The sequence below is a fragment of the Ciona robusta genome, chromosome 11 (genome assembly GCF_009617815.1).
Source record: "Ciona robusta chromosome 11, ASM961781v2".
In the NCBI taxonomy this organism is placed as follows: Eukaryota; Metazoa; Chordata; class Ascidiacea; order Phlebobranchia; family Cionidae; genus Ciona; species Ciona robusta.
The window spans coordinates 6,817,302-6,841,837 of record NC_143245.1 but is presented as its reverse complement, the minus strand read 5'-3'; the positions used below and the strand labels follow the sequence as shown (position 1 = coordinate 6,841,837).

At 35.2% G+C, this 24,536-nt stretch overlaps 5 protein-coding genes and 1 long non-coding RNA gene across 12 annotated transcripts; 5 read left to right on the top strand and 1 right to left on the bottom strand.

Moving 5' to 3' along the window:
- Window positions 1–26: 26 nt before the first annotated feature.
- LOC149728873 (transmembrane protein 242-like) lies at window positions 27–812 on the top strand. The gene has a single exon (XM_089887895.1). It carries the CDS (start codon window positions 27–29, stop codon window positions 462–464), a length of 438 nt encoding a protein of 145 aa, XP_089744021.1. The 3' UTR covers window positions 465–812.
- On the top strand, window positions 811–4,096 carry LOC149728872 (uncharacterized). 3 transcript variants are annotated; one of them, XM_089887857.1, is made up of 7 exons: window positions 811–951; window positions 1,383–1,567; window positions 1,815–2,063; window positions 2,243–2,404; window positions 2,462–2,560; window positions 2,840–2,967; window positions 3,971–4,096. In XM_089887857.1, the coding sequence occupies exons 1-7, from the start codon at window positions 867–869 to the stop codon at window positions 3,975–3,977; spliced, it is 915 nt and encodes a 304-aa protein (XP_089743983.1). In that variant the 5' UTR covers window positions 811–866; the 3' UTR covers window positions 3,978–4,096. The 3 variants fall into 3 exon arrangements, with proteins under 3 accessions (XP_089743983.1, XP_089743982.1, XP_089743984.1); XM_089887856.1 differs by lacking the exon at window positions 3,971–4,096 and adding an exon at window positions 3,311–3,540; XM_089887858.1 differs by lacking the exon at window positions 3,971–4,096 and having other exon boundaries at window positions 2,840–3,323.
- On the top strand, window positions 3,599–8,578 carry LOC149728871 (nucleolar and spindle-associated protein 1-like). 4 transcript variants are annotated; one of them, XM_089887815.1, is made up of 14 exons: window positions 3,609–3,811; window positions 3,971–4,096; window positions 4,289–4,414; window positions 4,569–4,670; window positions 5,015–5,066; window positions 5,151–5,215; window positions 5,288–5,395; window positions 5,638–5,801; window positions 5,944–6,067; window positions 6,349–6,419; window positions 6,667–6,788; window positions 7,097–7,236; window positions 7,454–7,581; window positions 7,856–8,578. In XM_089887815.1, exons 1-14 carry the CDS (start codon window positions 3,800–3,802, stop codon window positions 7,938–7,940), a joined length of 1,425 nt encoding a protein of 474 aa, XP_089743941.1. In that variant the 5' UTR covers window positions 3,609–3,799; the 3' UTR covers window positions 7,941–8,578. The 4 variants fall into 4 exon arrangements, with proteins under 4 accessions (XP_089743945.1, XP_089743942.1, XP_089743944.1 ...); XM_089887816.1 differs by lacking the exon at window positions 4,569–4,670 and having other exon boundaries at window positions 3,603–3,811; XM_089887818.1 differs by lacking the exon at window positions 5,288–5,395 and having other exon boundaries at window positions 3,605–3,811.
- LOC149728870 (uncharacterized) lies at window positions 7,454–9,517 on the bottom strand. The gene is made up of 2 exons (XR_016385984.1): window positions 9,220–9,517; window positions 7,454–9,157 (listed from the first exon to the last, which is right to left on the bottom strand). It is a non-coding gene; the product is annotated as an uncharacterized LOC149728870 (long non-coding RNA).
- On the top strand, window positions 9,506–19,535 carry LOC149728869 (sprouty-related, EVH1 domain-containing protein 2-like). The gene is made up of 6 exons (XM_089887809.1): window positions 9,506–11,827; window positions 13,998–14,154; window positions 14,601–14,769; window positions 16,269–16,318; window positions 17,025–17,408; window positions 17,562–19,535. Exons 1-6 carry the CDS (start codon window positions 11,802–11,804, stop codon window positions 18,381–18,383), a joined length of 1,608 nt encoding a protein of 535 aa, XP_089743935.1. The 5' UTR covers window positions 9,506–11,801; the 3' UTR covers window positions 18,384–19,535.
- Window positions 19,536–20,312: 777 nt separating this feature from the next.
- Window positions 20,313–24,414, top strand: LOC149728868 (isovaleryl-CoA dehydrogenase, mitochondrial-like). 2 transcript variants are annotated; one of them, XM_089887830.1, is made up of 9 exons: window positions 20,313–20,527; window positions 20,852–20,993; window positions 21,286–21,455; window positions 21,762–21,855; window positions 21,990–22,217; window positions 22,491–22,584; window positions 23,036–23,117; window positions 23,395–23,572; window positions 23,859–24,414. In XM_089887830.1, the coding sequence occupies exons 1-9, from the start codon at window positions 20,363–20,365 to the stop codon at window positions 23,990–23,992; spliced, it is 1,287 nt and encodes a 428-aa protein (XP_089743956.1). In that variant the 5' UTR covers window positions 20,313–20,362; the 3' UTR covers window positions 23,993–24,414. The 2 variants fall into 2 exon arrangements, with proteins under 2 accessions (XP_089743956.1, XP_089743955.1); XM_089887829.1 differs by lacking the exon at window positions 22,491–22,584 and adding an exon at window positions 22,743–22,836 and having other exon boundaries at window positions 20,314–20,527.
- Window positions 24,415–24,536: the final 122 nt, after the last annotated feature.

Sequence of the window (24,536 nt, the reverse complement as noted above, 5' to 3'; positions counted from 1 at the left end):
TGATGTTTTTTTAAAACTGTGAAAAAATGACAGATTCTAATAAAAAAGAGACCAAGTCTGCAAGTCCTGTACAGAGTGCTGTATTCCTTTTTGGAGTGGCAGGAGCTGCTGCTATGGGTGGTTTTGGAATGATGTTAGCACAATCTAAAAAGCGAAGTCCTGCAGACTTTCACGCTGGTAGTGCTCCAGAAGCTGGACTTGAAAGTGGGGCCAAGTTAGCTATGCGTGCGCTCGGCAGGGCTACGGTCTACTCTGTTGGCGGTTTTTCTATTTTCTGCTTTGCAGTCTGGAAACTGATGGGTGTGCATAGTTTAGCAGAGTTTACTTCTAAAATGCAAGGAATTATGCCAAGAGTACCACCAGCAAAAACATCAACGGGAGAAGATGTGGACTGGGATGAGTTATTTGGGTCAACTAAACAAGCTAGAGAAAAATGTGTTGAATTTGGTCAAACTTCGGAATGAAAATTTATATTATTTCTCATATTTGTTGTAAAAAACCTGGTACCTTCGTACCTACACTGTCAACACTCCCAATTCAGTTGTGGCCTGCTTTTACATGTTGCTAACATACGTCGGAAGAGGCAGCTTTAAAACTATGTTGATTAAAAATATCAGGTTATTGTAGTGGATGTCCTATATTTAAAAAAATGCTTTGCTGTGGGCATTAACTTTCGTCCTTTATTTGAAGATCTGTTCTTTGGAAAGAGAGACAGACAGTTTTTTCAATTAATCATCGTAAATAATTATCGTTTCAAAATTTTAGTTCAGTGGTAGAAATGTGTTGCATTTCAAACGATTCTTGTTTTTCAGGTTCATAGTAATCAGTAAGCTTCATGAACCATAAAAATGTTATAAAAGATCAGCATGACTGCACATTTGATTGACAGTATCAATGTGTTTGTTCAAACAGGATACAATGTTAAAAAGAAAGCTGAAAACATCATGAAAGGTGCATCATATGTTAAACATTAAAAAGTTTTGTAACAAAATAGTGACGCTTTACATAGTTTAGGATTGAGACATTTTTCATATGCTATAGTTGTACATTTTGCAATTTATTTTTAGTTTTTAAAATAAAGCCTTTAACCATTATTTATCTGACACGGTGACATTTGGTATTAATTCACATAGACAACCAAGCAGTCAAGCATGTATCAAATCACCATGGAGCAGTAATTCAAATTAAATTGACCTAATAATTACTTATACATATATTTACATAGTAAAAAACTAAAAATACAATTTAAGACTATTGTGTTATTACCCATAGCCCAACTAAGAGAGACTGGGCATTGATTCTAACCAAGTAAACTGTGGTTTAAAAGCACTTAGCTCATAAAAACATACGTAAAAAAGTGCTATAGTTTTTGTCTTGTTTAGATGTTGGGGTGAAACAATTTGTTGAAACCAAGCTTGGCTCTTTGCTTGGTTTAATATCTGCGTATGAAAACCTGTTCTGTGAAACTAAATCTTGCAACAGAGCTGCATTAGATAAAACATTACAAGTGTTATATCGGCAACAGAGTGCTGGGAATGAAGCTGTGGAAAGTTTACTCACCTTTGAGGTAAGTATTGTCTGGCAGTGTGGCACAGTTGGTTAGCACAAATGCCTTTAACCTAGAGAAACGAATTTAAGGCTAATTGATGCTACAACTGTGAGCATATGTGTCCTTGTACAAGACAATTAGTGGCAATTGCGGCAATATATTAAAAATAAACGCTTAGTTCTGTTACAAATGAAGTACCCATGTTAAACTTTGATTTGTTTCAAACACTTTTAATTCAAAAGTTCATTAGATGTATTTTTTACAGGAAGATTGGGATAAGTTTTTAGAAGAAATTGATCAATCTATGTTTGGTGAAATAAGCACCCCAACATTAGTAGTTGAAGACAAGATTCCTGATGACATAGCTCTGATCAATGCAAGGACTAAAGACGCTGAGTCATTTGATGGTAACCTGCTTTTTTCAAGCAACCATAGAAACTGTCTTGTCATTCTTTTGCGACACTTTGCATGACTGCCATGACGAAAACATGTGACAGAAATACAAGAAAAACAAGTGAGTTATATGACTGATATGACTCTAAAAAAACCACATCATGTGACTTATTTTTGTGATTGACATTTTAACTCTGGTCAAGATATAGCCTACCTAAATAGTTAGTGGATAATATCCTGTTTGTATTATAAAAATTCTGACCAAAAACTAGAACCCATTCATTTAAATTCTTCTTTTAGGATGAATTTAGTCAATTGAAATGTTCCATAATCCTTGTTTCCTTTGGGGAAGAAGCTGGTGCTGATCTGTGGTTGAAAGAAACAAAATTTTCATTTCCAATGTACCTGGATAAACAAAGAAAAATTTATTCTGCGCTTGGTCTTGGCCGCTCTGTTGCAAAGGTAGGGCAGTATTTTGTGTTTAAGATTGCACTAAATTTATAATATTTATTGGTACAGGTGTATAACTGCAATGCACTATCATTGTATGGACTTGCAAAGGCAACATTTGAAGAGATTCCAAAACAATATAAAGATATTCATGATGACCCTCAACAGGTAGGCTATACATAAGTTTTTTTTATTAATGTGCTTTTAAGAATCACTTTTGTGGTCAATAAATCAAGCACCTTTTGTAATATTATGACCTGTATAAATAGGATGTGTAACAAAACGATTTAAATGTCTGCCAGAAACATAGATGATAGGACACTCATATTTTAAACACGTAAAGTTACATATGTGACTTTATGAAACAAAACACTGTTATAACCATTATCGTTGTCCCACTTCATGCGATAAAAAAGTTATGTTCATTTAACTAAATGCATATTACAGCTTGGTGGAGATTTCATTGTATCATTGGCAGAAGATAATCAAACAAAGTTTTCTTTTATTCATCGCAGCGTAGACTCTGCAGATCGTCCAAAACTTACTGTTTTATTGGATGCTCTGAAAAATATGATGTAATTTTTTTATTTTTTTATAACTGGTGTGTTTGGTTCGTGTCTAAATGAACATTTTTTTCCAAAGCGTAAGACGAAGAAAATGTGAAGTGTGACATGAATTAAATATACACCGTTTTTTTTTAATTTTAAATAAATAAACACACCTCAAAATTCCTAATTAAATATAAACCCTTTTTTTAACAACTAAATATACATCCTTTTCAAGAAATAAAAACAAATATGCACCTTTTTCAAGAAATATTATGGAATATATGGATTCATAATCACGTTTAGAATTTGAATATCATTTTGTATTTAATTTTAGCCAGGATTTTAGATAAAATATATGACCTGATTACAGCTTAACCAGATGATTTGGAGTGTTTATTTTGTTGCACACCACGCATGAATCATATACACTTCATGTGTTTAAACAACTTGTTAAACGGCTTGTCCGAGTTGTATTGTAAGTAGCAAACACAGCTGGTCTCATGTTAACGAATTGGTTCTTCAAAACGCCGAGGGGAGGGCAAAGAGAAACGTTGCTTGGGATTTGGAAGAACGAATATTGTCATTGGGTTTATTATTAATGTATGAAGTTTTATTACTGTTCATTACTTCCCAAAAAATATTACTTTACCAGAAAGTATTTCGCATAATCGGGTTTGAACTGGTTGTTTGAATAATAAAAAGTAAGAAAAACTGTTCCCCCATCCAACAATTTTGCCACCCCAGAAGTCGATACTATGATTTACGTTTTCTCTGTTTTACATGGTTGAATGACTCAACGGCCTTACCGGCCAATCACAAGCGAGCTTTCTTCCCGCTGAAATTCTATTTCATCCCTGAGATGCCTTTAGTTGTAAGATTTATAAAGTTTGTTATTGTTTACGCAATGTCTGTTTTACTTTTACTGTGTTTTCTGTTTATATCCTGCGGCTATTATCGTAGCTATTTAATAGAACAATTAATTACTCAAAGAATCTTGTAAAATATTGAATCTGTTTTTTTTTGTAAACAGAAGATAGTAAGGTCAGCAGACCTGCCGCACATTTTCTCCGAAATGGAAAACGTCAACTTACACGAACTAAAAAGAAGTGCTCTGCAAAAACTTGCCAAACAGTATGGAGTGAAGGCCAATATAAAGGTATGTAACATATTCACCCACCCTATTTGTACAGTTTGCAAAGTATGTCAAATGCAAATTTGGGGACAACTACGTATTTTTAATTGTTCTGTAAAACGTGGCACTGTGGCAGTTCGCAAAATATTTTGCTTACTCATACAGTTTTATTAACAGATGGAATTTAAAACAATACCTTTTATTTTTGATTAACAGAACCAGAAAATCATTGAACAATTAACTGCCATCTTCAGCAATGGGAAAGAAAATTTATCTCCAATTAATCGATCAAATGGAGAAATACAATCCGATACAACAGATGACTCTATGTCTGATCAAATGGTAGGCTAGTGTTAATTTCTAAGTATATATAGCCTATAAAACCAGTTTGTTTTTTGTAACTGTGTAGAGCTTCCAGATTGGAAAGAATAATTTGTAATAAGCGAAGGAGCTTTCTTGCTTGTGATTTTATTTCAAAAAATTCTTAAAATTTTAGAGTTTCAGAACACCTGAAAATAAAAGCGAAAACGATATATCAGGTTGTCAGTTGCTGGATTCAATAAAACCCATATGGGATGATCTTAGTGATGAGAATATGGTTTGTTTTATTTAATTGGCTTTTATATCTTAAATTAAGGTCTTAAAGTCCCTTTGAGGCCTTTGTGAATGTTTTAAGTTCTTACGGAACAGAAGAGGTGATGAACTGTTCTATGGGCTAAAGCTAAACATATTTTCTCAAGAAATAACCGTTATGATTTGGTTAAATGGCAATACCTGTTGTCATTAGTGGTACCAAACCCAACAAACTGTCCTATTCCTATAAGCTAAACATTTTTTCTTAGCAAAAACATTAGGTTTTGTAGCAGACAAACTACTTTAAATTAAAATCCTGCAGTTTTAACAAAATTAATATTGGGTAAAACCATATATTGTCTTATTTAGGATTCATCTGTGGAAGAAGAGAAAAAAGAAAATACCACTCCTATTTCAACAGGTGAATTGCTTATATGTTATGCGAACCTTTAGTGCCAACTGGCAGTCTTTCTTATGTTTAAACTATTTTACAAATTAATTTCAGAAGTGCAAGAAAACAAAAATCATGTTACCCCTAAAGTTTCAAATGTGGAACATCACAAAATACAGGTAGGATCTGACAGTAACGTGTACGTCTGTCAAAATTGTTCCAAATTTTGTTTACATATTGTTTCTGTTCAGACAAAGACATTCAGTATTCCCAAAAATCGTCAAAAATCACGACTTAAATCCGAGGAAAAAACCTCACCTGCTGTTGTTGAAAGGAGATCTAGTTTAAGATCAAATAAAGTATGTTAAATTTGTTTCTTCATTTCTTAGTGGCATTGATAACTAAAAGTTTTACACGAATGCACAACTTTTATTACTACTGTGAGCTTAAAGCTAAAGCTGCCAGAAAACTGTATTGTCCTGTGTGTTTGAATTTTTTTTAACATTGTCAAAGTAGATTTTAAATCTCTTTACTGTACAGACTAGTAATTTATATTTTGCTTTGTGTTTACTTTAAACAATATTTTTATTCAATACAACAGTCATCATCAACAACTAAGAAAGAAAAAACAGTTACAATTCAATCAGTTTCCATGACTCAAAAAGTAACATCAGTGGAAAAGACAGCTTCAAGTATTCCAAAGTTTGCTGTAGCCGGACTCACAGTAACTAATTCATCCAAAAAGTGGTCCAAAGTCCATGAAAAGTAATATTATTTAGCTTTTATTTTTATCAGAAATGATCAACCTTATTTGCTGAACATGATAAACCAAATTAAAACACAAATTCGTTCAAATAATTTCTGACTTTTATTTGCAATTTTTTCTGATGATCTTTATCATCTTCAGGAGATTCGATCAGATGGAGTCGATTGATGATTATCAGAGGAGGAAGAAGGAAAGAGCTGATAGGTTGTTGGGAACTGGGGATAAGAAGCGGACCCTTGAAAGATTGGCTCAACCAAAGTTGAAAGTAAGTTTATACAACTGTTCACTTACTAATTATTTCTACTGTTCACTAAGATTTTTTCGGGATTTCCCAAACTGAGTTCAGGGGCAGGTGGTATGCAACATTTTTACTAAACCTCTAAAAATAAATATATTTGAAGGTAGATTACATTGGTCTACATTGTCACAATCACAAATATTTATGGCAGTTATTCTGAAATAAACAAAAATGGTTTAGTGCGATTTATTTTGTGTTTGGACATTTTAATTGGGAAAAACTTTTGTTTTCTAAAATTTTATTTTCAGACTCCTGTTTCAAAACGGAAGCAAACTCTTTTTTCACCTGCCAATGTAAGCAAACCAAAGAGAGCAACCAGGTAAGTTACACATGCATTTAACTTAAATTCTGCTGTAGGAACTAAAAAACTAATATATATACTTGTAAATTGTTTTTTGGTTTCCTTTTTGATTTCTCAGTACTTTTGTCTTGCTATATTAAATTCCCAAATATCTTAAAACAGAGTCACTTTTCATTTCCCATTTTTTAAATGTTGTACAGACGTACAGTACTATATTGTTAAGTGTACTTTGTCATATTCTAACCATCTTTCGCTTTCCAAACAGAACTGCTGTCCACATCGTTAAACCTTCAACATTTAAACCATCATCAGTTTCAATCAATCAGATAAACACAAACTTTTCTAAAACTTCTCGTCTTGTTACTCCCAAAAAAGTGAATGTTACTTGTAAGTATATTGCTTTATATACATACAAAATTAATTACTTTTTGACAATTTTGTTAAACAGATTTTACTTCTAATTTCCTTTAATATTATGGTCACTACTTCCAAGCTTAAATTGTCTGTATGTGTATTTTGGAATTAGGTTTCATCAAGTGTAACAACTAACAAATTCTATTTAGTATTTTGTAATTATTCCTTTATTTTGATGAGATTCTATATCAAAACACAATGTAGTACCTTAGATGTTTGCCAATTACCCCATTATGTGCATTGTTGCCACGTTTTAGCACAAATGTAATTTCTGTTAACAGTTGGGAAAACACCCAAAAGTTCCAGAAAAGTTAGTAAAGATACCACACTGAAGACACCAACCAGTAAACCTTCATTAACCCCGATGCGAAAATCTTGTGCAACACCACAATCTGCCAGAAAAAGTGGTTTCAACTTGGTTGTAAGTGGACTATACAAATAATTTTTTAACACATACATATTTTTTCTTAAAATTTTTTCAGTGCAGCCCTGTCTACTGTGGCACCCCAAGTTTGGTGCCGTGCTAACAAGTATTACAATAAATTATAGTTAAAAAATAATTTTTAATATCTTAATGCTAAAATGTAAATCTACCACCAAATACACTGTTTAATCATGTTTTAATATTTTTATTTCAGGAAAGTTTAAAGAAACCTTTAACATGGAAGCCACACAAAGGACCTTTGAAGAAGTTTAGCGACTCAACTACCAAACCAACATTCGAAAAAAGAGTGAAAAATCATAAACAAGTTAAAGTTACCACAAGGTGAGAGTAGTTTAACAGATTGACATTTGTTTTATAAAAAATAATTTTGTTTAATTGGTCTGCAATAGACTGCCGAACACTTTTATGAAAGTAACATTTTGCTTTGATTTATGCAATTTCTGTGCAATATTTTATTTTGAATGCAAATATGACACTGTTACTCTGTAGTGTTGCAGTATTCACTATATAGAAGAAAAGACCAATAGCTGGTTTTGCATACATTACATATCTACAGTTTGCCCGCTGTTTTACTGCCTTGTTTTATTTGTAACAGAGAAAGCAGGAGGGACGCGGTCAGGTCTGGTCGCAAATCCGCCAAAGATGCTGCTCTTATGAAGAGAAGAGGAATAAAATGTTAATCAGTCTTCATAATCAATCATCTGGTTTTATCAACATTGGTCTTCTTGTACTAGCACCTTGTGCTATTAATTGATAACTAATTGTTCAATGTCGATTCTTTGCTGCTGTTGCGACCAGGCATACTATAATATAGAAACTGCTCCTTCGCCGAAATTTAATGTTTATTGGTATCAATGTTTTGTCTGGTACGCTATATGGAGTACATGACAAGACTCATGGCCCACCATCTCTAGTGGGCTGTGAAAGACTATCAGTATATGGCATGTCTTTGCTGTATGGCAGATAAAGTGTTTGTGTCATTAAACTTGATATTACTTTTTCGCCAAAAGAGTTGTTCTTATATTGTTAGTCGTTGACATTTAGTTTACGTATCATACAGCCATCAATGCTTAAAGTTAGTAGTATGATCAGTTTTTGCATGTTTAAAAACTGAATAATTTTGGCCATTACACCAAAAAAAGAGTACAGAAAATGTTGTTTCATTATTCTTAATCTGGACATTGGTCTTTTTATTCAGCGTTTTAATGTTTTATTCAATTTTTCTTTTTTTATTGGTCTCTGCTTTCAGTGCTTGTTTAAATGTACATAAACACCAAATGTAAATAAAACCAGGGCACCTGTTTTAAATAAAGTAAAATGATATATTTATTCCACAACTGTTCCAGAATGTGTATTATAAAAACTTAGGAAATTCATAGGCTGCCAGAAAATAACCAAAAACTTTAGTGACAAATTACATACCAGTTAATGTAACTAGGAACCTTAACGGCAGTTTTAATTTTTATATTTTTAATAAAAAATATTGTAGCAGGTGGCGAGGTATTTTCGTACAACTTTGACAGGTTTAAAATCTTGCTTTTAAAGTGTTATGTAAGAGCCAATCGACCGAATCTAAATTTAAGCGTTATTTAATTCAATGTGTAAAGGTTAGAAAACAGGTGACAAGTTTATTTCAGGACGAGAGATGTACGTTGATTCATTATTAGGAAGATCGAAATCGCGCTATTATTTATACATACAGTAGTACGTAAATTTGCTTGACGAGACAGTCACTTGCATTGAAGAAAAAAAATACGTGCCCAACGTAGGAATTTCAAAAGCATACATTTTCGGTTTGTTCATTTCAAGAAGCAAACTTACGCTTTCGTTGGTAAAAAAATAGTATTCCACGTCCATGTGATTCTTAAATCTTTATGGTAGGTATTGGTAATGTATTCTGAAAAATAAATTATTTTTGACAAAAGAATCCCTTCTGGAAATCATTTTACAATTACTTACTCATCCGTAACCATAACACCAATAGAATTTGGGGATTTGAGAGAAAAGGCAATAGTGAGAACTCGGAGTTTCGTTTTTCCTCTCTTTCCGTTCTCCCTCTTATCTCTGTACTCATTTCAGTTCCCACAGCCAGAAACCATGCCCATTGAAAAAAATCGCCAGTTTACGACGGCTTAGTGACTACAATGTTGTAGTTATTTTCCTAATCGCATTATAGCAATTGCGAAGTCAGAAAGTTTGAAATGTAAATGAAGGAACAGTAATTGTGGAAAAATTAGGATAATGTATTAATTTTTAAAACATATTGGCACACAAAGTTAAAGGCACCTATATAGAAAGAATTGTGGTAACTTTAGTTTACATAGTATGTTTGCGAGCGGGGAATACAGCTTTTTTGATGTCCCTATTGAGAAATACAATAGCCTATTAAACGTGTATTTATACCATGATATGTTTTCTCAACTGTTTAATAGAATTAAATAAATTAAAATTGAAAAATAATGTAAACATTCTTGTGTTTAAACAGACTGCACTTTTTGAATATATATTATTGTAATGAATATCAGCAACAATAATGTGGTTTTATAATGTCGATTAGTTAATTAGGTAGTTCATTTTAACTAAATATATAACAATGTAAAGTTATAGATTTTGTCTTTTTACTGTGTGTACGAGATATATTTTTATTATTGGTTACAACAGTAAAACAGAAAAACAGCATTTCTTTCTATTTTAAATAATATATATAAAAATTATGTGCGGTCGATCAGTAATTTTTACGCTATAATATTGTATTAGAAACACTAGATGTAGACAATGTACCGTTTTATTACATTTTATACTGTTTATATATTGAAAGGTGAGAATGACTGATGTGTTTTATAATTATCATTTGAAACAAATGTTTTTTGAAATTGTATTAAAACGTTCAAAATAAGATTTCTTACAGTGACACTATTAAGCTACTCCTTTTCAAGTTAATTTTTGATTTTTGAATGTGATTGATATTTTCTTTGCAATAGTTTTACACACTTTCGTTGCTAAAATTTGCTACCCCACTATAAGATCCAACTGCAGTTTATTGGTAACCAGTAATTTTGCCAAAGGATAAAATCAATTGTTTTTAGTAATTTGGTTTAAAATCTTTTAATACATAATTCGCTTTAAAATCAATGCTTTAAAAAGTATTTAATAAATAAACCTCCCCACTTTGCCATATTGATTTGCTTTTGTTCATGCTAAGTCTCTTTTTTTCTAGTGCTAAAGAAATATAATATTAAAACTGACGCTTACTTGGGTTGCTGATGTGCCAAACTGTGTTTTTGTATTGTTTCTTAATTCACATATAATTTTATTATCATTAGTGCAGTTAAAATTTAATCAAGTTTAAAGATTGTTTAAATAAATGTATACCACCAATGCTAACGCCACTGATAAAATGATTTAATTAATTATCAAAAATCAAAAATTGTTCTGTAATTTGTTAAAAAAAATCATTAAATAAGATATGTTAATTTCAAATGGTTTAATAAGTAACCAATTAAAATTAATTGAAACTGAACTAATTCTGTGTGAGGAGTGTTATGGATTTGGTTTGTTAAAACTAGAAATATATTTGTGTTTGTAGCATTTGATATATATATATATCGCGTTTTATTAAAAAAGGAAAAAAAACATGATTTGTGAAATAGGCGTGTAGGTGTTTATTATATATATATAGTTTATTGTTTAAATTTTCCTTGCTCTCTAGGGTAAACCACTTTTAACAGGCAACATCCGTTTTGTTCTACTTCAGTTTCCACTCAGAGATAGGCCGTGTTTAAATTATGCATGCTACCGGTAGAGCTAGACTGACTAATCATCAATAGGCTTACGCTATATCACGTGCCAGCACGCTTTCATTCATAAAATGTCATTGTGCTTTGGCCGTGTTTAAAATCATTGCTTTTGATCAATAAAACCAACGAGTATATTTGATTTCCCTTTTAATGTATGGTAAGTGACGTACAGGCTGTTGGACGATTCGTATTTCACAAAAAATACTGGTGTGTTATTCACTCCCTATATAAGATAACGATACGATAGTTTTCTCACTGTGTGCTAACCTGCAGCCTTTATTATCGTTATCTTATCACCATACACAATACATTCGTTCCAGATCCTCGTTAAATTGCTCATGTTTTGTTAGTATACATCGTAAACGCATTGTAAGCGAAACTGCGGCATCCATTTCGCGCCTTACTTTTGCCAATCAAAACACTCGTGAATTTGCATACCCCGCAAAAAATCTGTTAGAACACAGCACGCACGTAAGCAATATACAATAGTTTGAAATAGTTCGTGTTTTTAACCAAATAATGCAACAATATAACGTTTCGAGTTCTGATATTAACATTGTTTTAATTACAGCATATAGCGGTATACGGTTTTGTGCTTATAAGAAAAGCTTTTATAATATATGTGTCTCAAAACATGGGCGTGTACCATCGACGGCAAGTTTCGTAATTTAGCCAAGCAAGAAAACGAATCGAGTGTCTTCAGTTTCATATTGTTATTCAATACATCCGTGCCATGCTAGAGCCATGGAGAAGGGCAAAATTGAATGGAAGTAAGTCAAGTATAGGTTGTATAGTACGGTGGGGTAAAATGGAACATATTTTGCAAATAATTTCCAAATATCCTGATCGTATTTTAAACAATTAATAATCTCCTACGGGAGTCGTTAGAATAGAGCTTTATAATTCTTCTAATGTTCTTTGTTTACTACCTAATGTGACGAGAAAATAGAATGAAAAGGTGTTCCATTTTTCCAACCCTACTACATGTTTTGTGTTTTAATAACTCTGTATAAGTGTGTGGAATTTTTGTGTTTGACTTTTTTAATACAGGCTTCCGCGTATTTAATTGTGTGCAGTGTATATTTATATACATTGTACACGAATTGTAGTGCATGGTGCGGTTTGTGTTTCAAATCATGTTTAATTACTTTTCTTTTATGAGTGCATTACGTTATGAAAAATTACCCAGTAGTACATTAAAACTATTCAATTTATAATTAAGCTTGTGATATTACTGTGTTGACATTTAACAAGTGTCGTAAGTTGAGTTAACTCATTATTTGTAAAGTGGTTTTCCGGCCTGGTTAAATATTTGTCCTTCTAACCGCTTCCTTTGGCCGTACGTTTGCTATCCTTCGTTTTTGTTAAATTTGGTGAAACACCTAGGAAAAATATTGCAACGAAGTGAGATTTTCCACTCCGAGTTAATTTGCGGTCCCGCCAAACTGCAGAGCTTTGTGAATAGATTTCCTGGTTATTCGTGTCTAGTCAGTCGTGTTGCGACCTCATTGTAAAAAAGAGATCGCCATGACCAAGGATTATTGTAGAGTTGCTTCACAAAACAGGTGACGCTTTGCCATACTCGCACCCAAACAGACATCGGAATGTGTATAACAAAATACCGTTGGCAGGTATGCGCGGGTTTTTGATGAAATAGGATTTTTAACTGCAAGTTGTAAACTTGTTTTCTGTAACATGACCATGTTAGAAATGCGTCACGCTGTTTTTACTCCTCTACTGAGATTAACTTTACGTTTGTACGTGATTGGTTCATGTAGTTGGTCTAGCTTCGGTCTGTTCAAATTCAAGGTCTATTTCTCCTCTAATTTCACGTAACAAACACAACAAGAGGAAATGGTCGATCAGCCCACCGTTTCGCCCCGCCACGTACAGCTAACAATGTAAAATCCTTTAAATTATATCTCATTCTATTCTAAGGCTTTATGCCTAGGCTATAGATTAACCGGTTCGAACAAGTCAGGTTTGTTCAGTTAGTGTCACACAAATGCAAAATCTGACCCTTGTTTAAAGCAGACATTTTTCTCGTTAAAAGGTATGCGTTTTGTTGCAGGTATAAATATAAATCGACCTTTTTAATTTCTAATTTCCTGTGTCGGCATTAACGGTGTGGGACAAAAATGCCCGTTTCCTACATTATGATAGAACGTTATTGATTTCGTGTAACCATGATTTACCTTGGTTTGCGCTAACCAATTTGTTGACTTAATATGTACGTTTATAATCGTTCATTCGTTCCCATACATATTCCATTAAATTTCTTAGCACTTGGTCTGTGAAATGTACCTGGTTTTGAAACAAGTTTTGTATTTTCTCGTGAAATGCTTTTGCCTGGTGCTTAAGGTATTAAAAGTGGAATATCTTGGTGTATCTTAACGTAAAACGTCATGGGAATTCTTGTGTGTTCTTTGCAATGGCGGAGCTCGCATTTGTTGTCGCTTGGGCTTTGGCGCCAGATATCGTGGCCGGCGAAAATTACACGGTTTTAAATCAAGCGAAAACAAACATAGGCCCGCTCACCGTCGACAAGAGGGTGTTGGGACAGTTGCAGGAGCTTAGTAATTTAGGCCGGCATCGTAATCCGGCTAGATCCGGTAATAACTGCTTGTCAGCCGTCGATAGGGCAAAGCGTGTACTTGTGACTTCATGGCCGTCTTATCTTTTTCCGCAATGACATTCGCAAGTCGTAATATTTGCGACGATTACACGCTTGCCGTAAATGAATGTTCTCATATTCAACTACCGTTACTCCATTAAACATTAATAAACGTGTGCGTTGTCTTTCTGTCTGTAACACATCCGCTCCGAAACCGCGGGTAATTGTATCCGTATCCTCATAAACCCGTATAACTTCCAAGGCCAAATAAATGCATTTTATATTTAAATACATTTCTACATAAATTAATACATTTTTTTCCACAGTGAGCGACCCATAGTACGAGTGGAGGCAACGGTAATGGTTCGTGGGGAACTTGGTTGGACTCCACACCTTGGGGCTGGCCACAGTAAAGTAGCTGTGTATGAGAGCATGCCTCGAACCGACTATCGTTTGTATGGATACAGAATACAAGACAAAGAGGTGCGGTTATAAATTATAATGTAATGTTAAGGCCTATAGCCCTATAGCAAACATTTTTATACATGTCTTATAGTAGGGTGGGATAAGATGGGACATATTTTCATTATTTTCTCGTTCTGTTTGGTAATACACAAAAAATGTTTACAGAATTATATATCCTTGCCCCATAGTCTAAAGTTAATTGTTTAAAGTAAAATCAGGTAGTTTTGTTTTTGGGTTCTAACGGTATCACATTTTACCCCACAGTACTATATATTAAGGATAATAGGGCTATGTGGTAATTAATGAGCCAACTCTTGCGCAAATCCCAGGTTCCATGGCATGTCACGCTACAGGACCTCACTCTTACAGAATGGCAGTTTCAATTATGTTATATGGATTGGAAAGACGACGACCTGACCTTTTATACTTTGAATAGTTGTACGAGACAATTTCTTTTGATTCAGGTGACACTGGACACTCTTATACCACCACAAATGATCTTCGTACGAGCAAGCGCCATTTTCCATCACTGGGTTATCGGTCAAGAACGCATGGGACTTGCATTTAATGGGACAGCCGACGCACGCTCCTTTGACCGTGGCATACGAGTCGCTCTGGAAAACCTCGATAAACGTAAGCTAATTTAAAAAATGCGATGACATTTTTTTGCAAAAGTACCGCAAATTATAAAAAAAATGGTTTAAAAATTTCTTAAGGTGCATCCCAACACTAAAGCTTATGGCAGTTGGAACTAAATTTCTGTTAAGTAATTAAATATAAAACAAATTGTAATGAGAAGTTCCATGAAGCGCGTCGCAACATCAAAGCCTATGTTGTGGCAGTTGAACGTTTTACCTCCACTACCACACGCTGCGCGTATCCGCCACCATGCCTGTTGATAAGGTCGATATATCCGACCGCATCATCAACGTCTTATCAGTAAACGTTCGCTGTTGTAAACCGTCGCTTCCCGGCAAGGCGTCGCTAATGACAACCGGTGGCCGGATAATTTATCGCTCACGGAGAGGAAGTGGTTTTCTGACAACGATTTCATCTCCTGACGATTACGCGTTATGTTCCGACGCGTCATTTGACCTCGCTTAGCGCGCAAGATAGCTCATCCGCCAGAATATTGTCTGTGTATGAACGAATATAATTTATTTATCCTCGCTCGGCGCGGCAATGTTAGTCGTCATAACAAGGGTGTTTTGTTTCCTACACCTTATGCCCGCTTACGAATACCGCATATGTTACTTGGTGGGAAACCATTTTGAGTAAATTTTGTTTCTTTTTTTGTATAAAAGGACCACCGTTAAGCCTTGAACCTGTACCTACCCAACTTTCTTTCATTCCTACTCATTAAGCTGTAAAAACTATCCGTTACAGGTGGAGTAGTTTAAAACTTTCATTCACCTAAAACATTTACGCAATGGTAATTCACAGCCTAAGATACAAGACAGGACGTTCAGTCATTTTAAACTTGAGCGTGTGTGTTATTATAGCATTGCCGGTGTGTTGTTATGGCTCTGTTAAAAGTCGTCCATTCATTAGCGTACGGCTCCAATTATTATCACTCGAACGGCGCCTACAATACTTAGTAATTGGGAAGGATTTGAGTTATTATGTCGCCGTCCTCCATACATATTTCCGCGATGTTTCCACCGAAATTGTTTCTATTCGACAAATGCGTAAAAAGGAAGCGGTTTCACCGATGTTGCATATAAATGAAGCATGCTTTTCATTTCATCGCTATCGAATTTTCTCACCGGGATCGGAGACCAATCTCTTCGCTTCTCGCCGCGTCTCTCCGTCTTTTCTCTTCTCTCTCTTGTATTTGTTGGACGAGATGAAACCACATCCGCTCCGAATGCGCTGGTATGCTCGCGGACCATACACGCGCACACGCGCGCACTACCGCACGCACACACCCGACTTCCCTTGCCGCAGCGCCTGACACAGAGATTTATAAAAGCAACGGTAAATTCTATATTTCCAGCGCTCTAACAACATTTCACTTTATCCACAATCTACTCATTTACACACACCAACTTTAAAAAGCCTTTATTCAAATTTTACCCAATATAAGTGACTGTATGTGCAAGGTCAATGACTTTGCTATTTTTCTGTTTCAGCCCGAAACATGAGCAGTGGTAGCAGCACATGTAGCCGAACATCGGAAGAGGTAAGTTACCATGTTACTACCCATGTTAGTGTACTGATGTGTTGTCCTACATGATATTACACTGGTCTGTCACATCTATATTCAAAACATATTCTATTTCTCAGTATATTAAGCTGTTGTTATGAATATAATGGTGTTGTTTTATCTGGATACAACGTTTACTATGGATTATGTTTGTACACATATCTGTATAATGGGAAAAGCTACAATGCCGTGGACGAATCTGGCTTGTACTGGCCTTTATTTCTCCAGTCACACATCTCAACTGTTATTTCTGTCACCATTAGTTTTATACTATTTAACATAGGTCCAACTGTAAAAAAACATTTTTTTTGTAATTAGGTTCACCACCCAAAAAGTTCTTTTCTTTTATTTGAACTAATATATAAAGGGAAAGATTTTTTATTCACACATATGCACAACAAAACTCCTAACGCTTGAAAATTGCTTATCTGGTAAAAAATGAGACACTCTTTCATTCTATTTTCTTGTCACATTTGGTAGTTATAAAACCGTATCCTCACAGCTTCCGCAGACCGCTGTTAATTGTTTAAAACTTGATCAGGATATTTGGATACCATGTGCTAAAGGTGTCCCGTCTTACCCCAGAGTACTATACTTTCAATTAAAAGTAAAGTAACTACTTCCAATTAAAAGTAAAGTAAGCGCACCTCAACTTCTGTCTAACCTATCACCATTAACCCAGGCTTCCCCGACCTCTGTCACCTCATTTACGATCCTTAACTCCGCTGATGTGAAAGAAGACTCAACCACTCGAGTGAAGAAGCTCTCAACATCATCCTCTCACAACTCGACTCCTTCTGCAACTTCCCCCCATCCTGCATCGTGTCCGAGACCAAGTGCCTCTATTAGTTTACCTGCGTTTCGTCAGCCCGCCACTTCCACATCTTCGTTGTCGTGGCACCGACCATCCTCATCTAGATTACAAAGACGTCACTCCTCCTCAGTACCCGGCCACCCTCAAAGAGCCTCCCCCACACCTCCCTCTCCCACCACAGTATTACCTGGTGACCACGCACCTCGCTTACATACCAACCCCATGAAATCAAAAGCCACGGAGCCAGCAAAGGTATTTTATTCGTAATCATATTTTTTTCTTATAATTGAAACATAAAAAAACTTATGCAACTGGAGCCCCCTTATAGTTCTAATTCGTATAAAATTACTCTGTTTTAACAATTTTGCACCAAATTACAACTTCTTACTCGTTGTTTTTTTCCAGGACGTTGTGACTCCTTCCGTGAAAGACGCCACGCCAACCGCTCAACGCCACGCCGTTAATACGTCCAGACGCCACAGAATAAGACAACGTGAGAGCACTCAGGGTCGGCATAAATCCTGGAGAACAAAAACCCCAAATCTTGACATACTGGAACGACAGCGTGACTTACAACCACCTAAACCAAACTCCTACGTCCAAATACCTTCGGCTACGCCCTCGCCCTTTTCAACACGGCCAGGGGCGAGTCTGCCCACGCATTGTAGGTCGCTACGAACCTCAGAAGACTTGCGGAATAAATACGCTTCCCACCGTTACACACCACAACTGCAGAGAACGCCTTACCATGATTATAGATACCATGGTATGAAGTCGGCAGATGATTGCCTTATGGAGCAGCACAAGACGACTCTATTCCATACGAGTCCTTCATTTGGTTCATATACAGACCCTATTAAACCTCCAGCAAGCACAAAGTCTTCTGAGCGTGGTGGGCGAAGAAAAGAAGATTTAGGCGAGCGTACACGTTGTCGATACTGTCAAGTGTTGTATAATCGGGAGCGAAACCCCGCCGGTTCCTGTCCTGCTGCTCCGGTTAACACATGCCCTTGTTTTACCCGATGTAGCACCTGTTTGCCGTGCACAGACGACAACACTCGAGTTTGGACCCACCGGCGCTGGTGTATTTTTGCCATCGTCTCAATTTTTATACCCTGTTTGTGTCTTTATCCTATTTTAAAGAACTGCCACCGTTGCGGCGCAGTTTGCCACTGTTGCGGGGGCAAACACAAACCGATGCCTTTACAAACTGAAGCGCGGACATAAACACTTTATAATATTTGCAGTTCCTTTTGTTTGCCAAACGATCGTGTATTAATCTTCACTCAAAAGGCGCAGTTTCGTCGCGGCTACAAACGTTGTTTCAGTGTGCTTATTTAAGCGACGTTGTCATTAATTGAAAGGCACCTTTTTTGAAAGTGCAGTAGCCGAAGCGACGTTTTAACTGTTTCCCACTGTACGAGTTTAAAAAGTCTCTTTACCTCATGTGTTTCCACACTCTTCAACTTAACGCTATCACAGGTATATCTTGCAACCGTTTTGCATATCAAATGGCTATCAACGCCGCTTAATAGTGGCACGACACGTCCCTATTCGTAGCAGTGTCTAACAAGCAAAGTCGCACTGCTTGTATTTTAATATTTTTATTCCTAAAAAGTTTCTTTTAAAATTTCGGTTAGTGTTTTTACTCACTAATAGTTTACTACACGTATTTTAATCGTTCGTGCGTCGCAAACCGAACGTATTGTCGTTAGAAAAACACTTCTTTTTACAGTGTTATATTCTCTAATATAATACAGCATTCGCAGATCGTTTTAAATGGTACAGCCTTTTGCGAAAAATAGTACACACACTGAAGTGTACATTTTCTACTTTTATTCTTTACCTTCCTTTAAGTACAGCGTGTGTTCATTTTAACCGCCACATGCAAACTAATGTTCAGAAAACAAACTACACAATTTAAACGTCCTATAGCTCCTATATTGTCGATGGACAGTGTCTTTATGGTTGCAATAACCCACGGTGCTTCTCAAACACAAGGTGTAAATGTGGTGCAAGACACTGGTACAGCTTGGCGTACGTTTTTTGGCAATTGTCCCACACTTGCCGAGACTGCAATCATATCTAACTCATTCTGAAAAACGTACACTTAAATTGCTCTCACCAAGTGATTTAAACACCGACTAGTTTTTTGAACTAATTGTCTTACTAACCACCACACTTTACTATATAACAAGCTACCATATATAAGCGATTCACTTATACGTAAGTGTATGACAACTTGTTCTTTTTGACTGAAAGTTTTAAAACGTCTCTCTTAAAAGTTTCGTATTTGATTCGCAACGTACTATATTGTTGTTTTGTATAAATTGCAATTTGTTCTTCGCCATGCTCGATAAATCGTTGATATGTGTTTTACTTTTATAGTGCTTGTATTACAATCCGCAGATAAGGTAAGCACAAGTAATACCCGGACTCGAAGCCTGTTTAGTCATTACCCTGAGCTCATTAAGACTACGTTTTTACTGGGCAGCATGTACGTTTTTCACTAACCACGGTTGCATTAACCTGCAAACTGCGCTTTAAGATACAAAGACACGCCGGAGAAAGTCGAACCTTGTCGCTCCATTGTAGACATTGGTTCTTCGTAGTAATTACGATGTGGTTAGTGCACCTGTATGGAACACAGAGGTTATGGGTTCAAGTCTAGCCGCCGCTACCATTGTCGGCGCATATGTGTCATTCAGTCATTGAGCAAGATATTGTGCGGAAATTACTCCCAGCCCAGTAGTCACTAATGGTTTGTCAAAATTGTCAGTCATACGGAAACAGCACACTTACAAAGTTACATACGTGGTAATTCGTGAGCGGACACGAGGTGTATGAAACACAACATCCGCGTTATAACGAATGTCGTTTACAGCATCAACCCTGACATTCAGTAGGCCATGCATCAACATATCCGCAACCGTGTTGGCTTCATTTGTCGGTAGCGATAGCGCACCACGCTACCCGCGTCATGCGGAACGAGCGAATTGTGCACACGAAGCAATGGTATTTGCCCACAACTGTTGGTATTTCATAGTATGTTTTCGCATTGTAGATTGCAAACACTGCAACTCTGCAGAATAAGTGGTACATTTTTGACAGAAGTGTTACCAGCAGAGGTACTGAATGTGAAAATTAAACTAATAGTTTATTCTTTCACCAAATATTTATTTAGGTTTTGAAATCTTTTAGTTATAATGGCGTGTGCCAGATTGTCTCGCATTTCATGTGCACGAAACTATAGTTTTAAAAACATTCTGTCAATACGAAAATGTACTCGGATTTTATCACCCAGAGCAAGATATACCACAACTGTCCCAATAGATGATGAATTATATGGTTTTACTGACGATCAAAAACAGGTAAATATTTAATTCTTACAAACGGGCCACTTCTGTGGCTTAAAGAGAGATGACCCAACATAATAAAAATATCATATCTTGTATAAATGGTGTATTTTTCTGCACAAACAGATACAAATACCCTATAGTAATACCATTTCGTTAAATAATTAGAAATTACCCCACCAGAATTTAGAAACCAAGAAATATTTTAATCTTTAAATCCAAAAGTGTTGTTCATTTCTCTATGTTCATTATAGTTTGTACGTTGTGATCTTAGAAATCAAGCCCTGCATATAAATAACCATGTTTCTTAGAGCAATGTTTAATGTTGAAATTTTACAGTTACGGGCATCTGTTTCGAAGTTCTTACAAGAAGAACTTACCCCCTTAGCAGATGAAATAGATCGTACAAATAATTTTCCACAAATGCGATCATTTTGGAAAAAACTGGGAGACATGGGCCTAATGGGAATCACAGTACCGGGTAAGACTTTAGTTGTTTGTTTATTTACAAAACTGGACACAGTAGTTAGACTGCTATGTTAACCAGAAGATACTGCGATTTGCTCTATGATTGTGGGCAAGTTACTTAATAGTAATAATAAATTGTCAGGTATGCATAAAAAAATTTTAAACTCGAGAAATACACACTAACAAAGTTGTAACATGAGTTGTAGGAAGCGGGGCTCAACTGGCATTTATTCATTCACTTCATAATTTAGGAAAAGTAAATTAGAACTAGACTCGCAATCTTAACACTTGCTTTTCCTATACAGAATCTGATGGTGGTACAGGTCTTGGAATTTTTGAACACTGTATAGTTATGGAAGAAATGTCCCGGTCAAGTGGGGCAATTGCACTTAGTTATGGTGCTCATTCTAACTTGTGTGTGAATCAAATTGCCCGGCATGGAAATGATGAACAAAAGGCAAAATATCTACCCCCTGTAAGAGCAACTTTAAAATTATTTATATGACATGATACAAATTCTTTGTAAACGTCAGTCTGTAGTTTTATTATTGTTTGTATGTTTTAGATCTTATATTTGTTTTGAGGTTATACTTAAAAGAGTATTGTGCACTGTTTGATTGTTAGTCTGACGGCAGACAGAATAGGAGCCTTGCTTCCACACTGTGCAGCACAATGTAGTTGGCTCACAATAAATACATGCAACTGTTTAGTTAATGACATTTGCTAGAAAAGCTAAATGGTTCAAAACCAATATTCAAGTGCATGCAATCTACCTTTCCAGCTTATTTCTGGCGATAAAGTTGGAGCTCTTGCAATGAGTGAACCTGGATCAGGCTCGGATGTCGTTTCTATGAAGTTGAAAGCTGAAAAAAAGGGTTTGTTTTCCTTTTTATCTTGTATAGCTAAAGTTGTATTTTTGCTCACTTTCTAGAATTAAAGAAATTTGCTTTGTCTCGTGTTTTGTTAACATCTCGGTGTTGCTGTTTTTTGGTATTATGTTATTTCACAGGCGATTACTATGTACTAAACGGAAGCAAATTTTGGATTACCAATGGGCCTGACGCTGATACACTTGTCGTGTATGCAAAAACTGATATTGCTGCTGAAGCTCAAGGTATTACAGCTTTCCTTGTGGAGAAAGGTATGGAAGGATTCTCTACTGCACAGAAATTGGACAAGTTTGGTATGAGAGGGTCAAATACATGTGAACTTGTGTTTGAGAACTGCAAAGTTCCAGGTATGGTTCATTTTTCTGTTGTTTATATATATATATATATATATATATTATGTATACGGAGTTTTTTATTGTATTTAGTTTTATTAAATGAAAAGAATTGGTTTTAAAATTTCATAATATTTATATGTAGTACTTTCTTTTCTGTATTGGTGAGTTCTTATGGCGTGTCACAACATAGGACATTGGATTTAGGCCAGAGTTTGCTTATTACCCCAGACTTAATATTAGTTTCAATTAAATTGAATAAATTATGTGACTATACTTTAACATCAGTGGACAATATTCTTGGAGCGCACAACAAAGGTGTCTATGTTCTCATGACTGGACTCGATCTAGAAAGACTCGGTGGTGCTGCTGGACCAGTTGGGTATGGCCTCATGCGCACTCGACAGAATTAAACTGAATATGTGAATAGCATTCAAATCCTGAAAACTCAGAATTAAAACTAAATCAGTTCCTAAACACTTTACTGTAAACAATTTCACATTTTTTCACCAATTTAATTGAATCTTAATTTCTAATCAGCCAAAAACACATTGGGAGCGTACAATAGAGGTGTTTATGTTTTGATGAGCGGTCTTGACCTTGAGCGTCTAGTGCTCTCTGCTGGTCCAATAGGGTAAATTGATTTTGGTTACAAATTTAGCTTAATTGACCAAATTTTTAGTGTTTTTGTCAGTTTTAGTTCGAAATTTAGCTAATTTGCAAAATCTTGAATGTTTCTTGTTGTGAAAGTTAGTTGTAGGTTTTTACTTGTTGATTTGTGTTGTGTAAAGTGTTGTTTGTGGCTTTAATTTTACATGATGTGGTTTACGCAGGTTAATGCAGGCTGTACTGGATACAGCATTTCCATATATGCACCAACGGAAGCAGTTTGGACAAAGTATTGGTGAATTTCAAGTAAGTTTTTAATTGGCATACCCATAATTAGTTTCTATTCCTAAAATTATGACAGTATAGTGTAGATATATATATACTAGAAAGTTAGACACTGATAAATGTGGACAGGTGTCACCAGTGTAATTTATATTTATTTTAATAACCACTCTTTTGGTAAATTTTTAAAGGATATTTTTTTTATTGAAAAACTTAACCGTTTCTATCGCTATAAAACAACTTTTGTTGATGAAAAACAACATCAAGTTTTGTTCAAAATGATTAAAAAAAATTTGCTTAGCTGATGCAAGGTAAAATGGCCGACATGTACACCAAACTAAGCGCTTGCAGAGCTTATATGTATGGAATAGCACAAGCATGTGATAAAGGACATTTTAACAACCGAGATTGTGCGGGAGTTATTTTGTATGCAGCTGAAGCTGCCACACAAGTTGCATTGGATGGAATACAATGTTTAGGTAAGTTGAAAAATATAATTTTTTAAATGTTGAATAGTTTTTTTTAATTTTAGTGTTTAAAAAGATAAATATGTTTTCAATTAAAGTTGCAATTTTTCCAAATGCAACTACGTTTATAATCTAAATTTCCAATTATACAAAAAGTTAGGTTAAATGAAATTACTAATTTATCCTCACATGGTAACTTCAAGACACACACGCTTATGCTTGCTTGTAAATTACCACACTTATATGTAAAATTTCAGAATAAAATAATGTCAAATTTATTAAAATCATGCACTTTTAGGTGGAAATGGATATATTAACGATTATCCTACCGGACGTTTCTTACGAGATGCAAAATTATACGAAATTGGTGCTGGAACAAGTGAAATAAGAAGATGGTTAATTGGACGATCATTTAATGACATGTTTAAATAAAGCCCAACTAATAACTAGAGATGGATTTGAACTTGAATCCACCAGAACGATGGGCTCAAAAACATTATCTCAAAATAATAAATAAATCGAAATGGTGTTCCAGTAATTTTAATACACTGCTGTAATGCTTTTTAATCCGAATTAATTTATAATTCTGGAAACTCTGGTTTTGAAAATCGAGTCCTGTTTAGAACTGTTTATTTTAATTGCACTGTAAAGATCTGAATTTGCGATTTTTACTGCGTTCTTAGTGCTATATTTATTATCTGTACATCATGGTTTCAAATTATTGCATAGTACAAATTGTGATTGTGTGGTGATATGTATACCCCATTTTTGGTAAGGTATTTCTGTTTAATTTCATTTAGAGGTTTAAATAACTTGAATTATGACAGAGGTCAAATAAATTTAGGATCACAAAATTTGATTTAGAAGCGAAAAAGTATGTACTCAGTATACTGTTTACATTAGCATAGTGGTTAGATTGCAGTGCTTTAGCTAAAAAGATGCTGTTTTTGCGTGCTTCGAGAAAAATTACTGTATC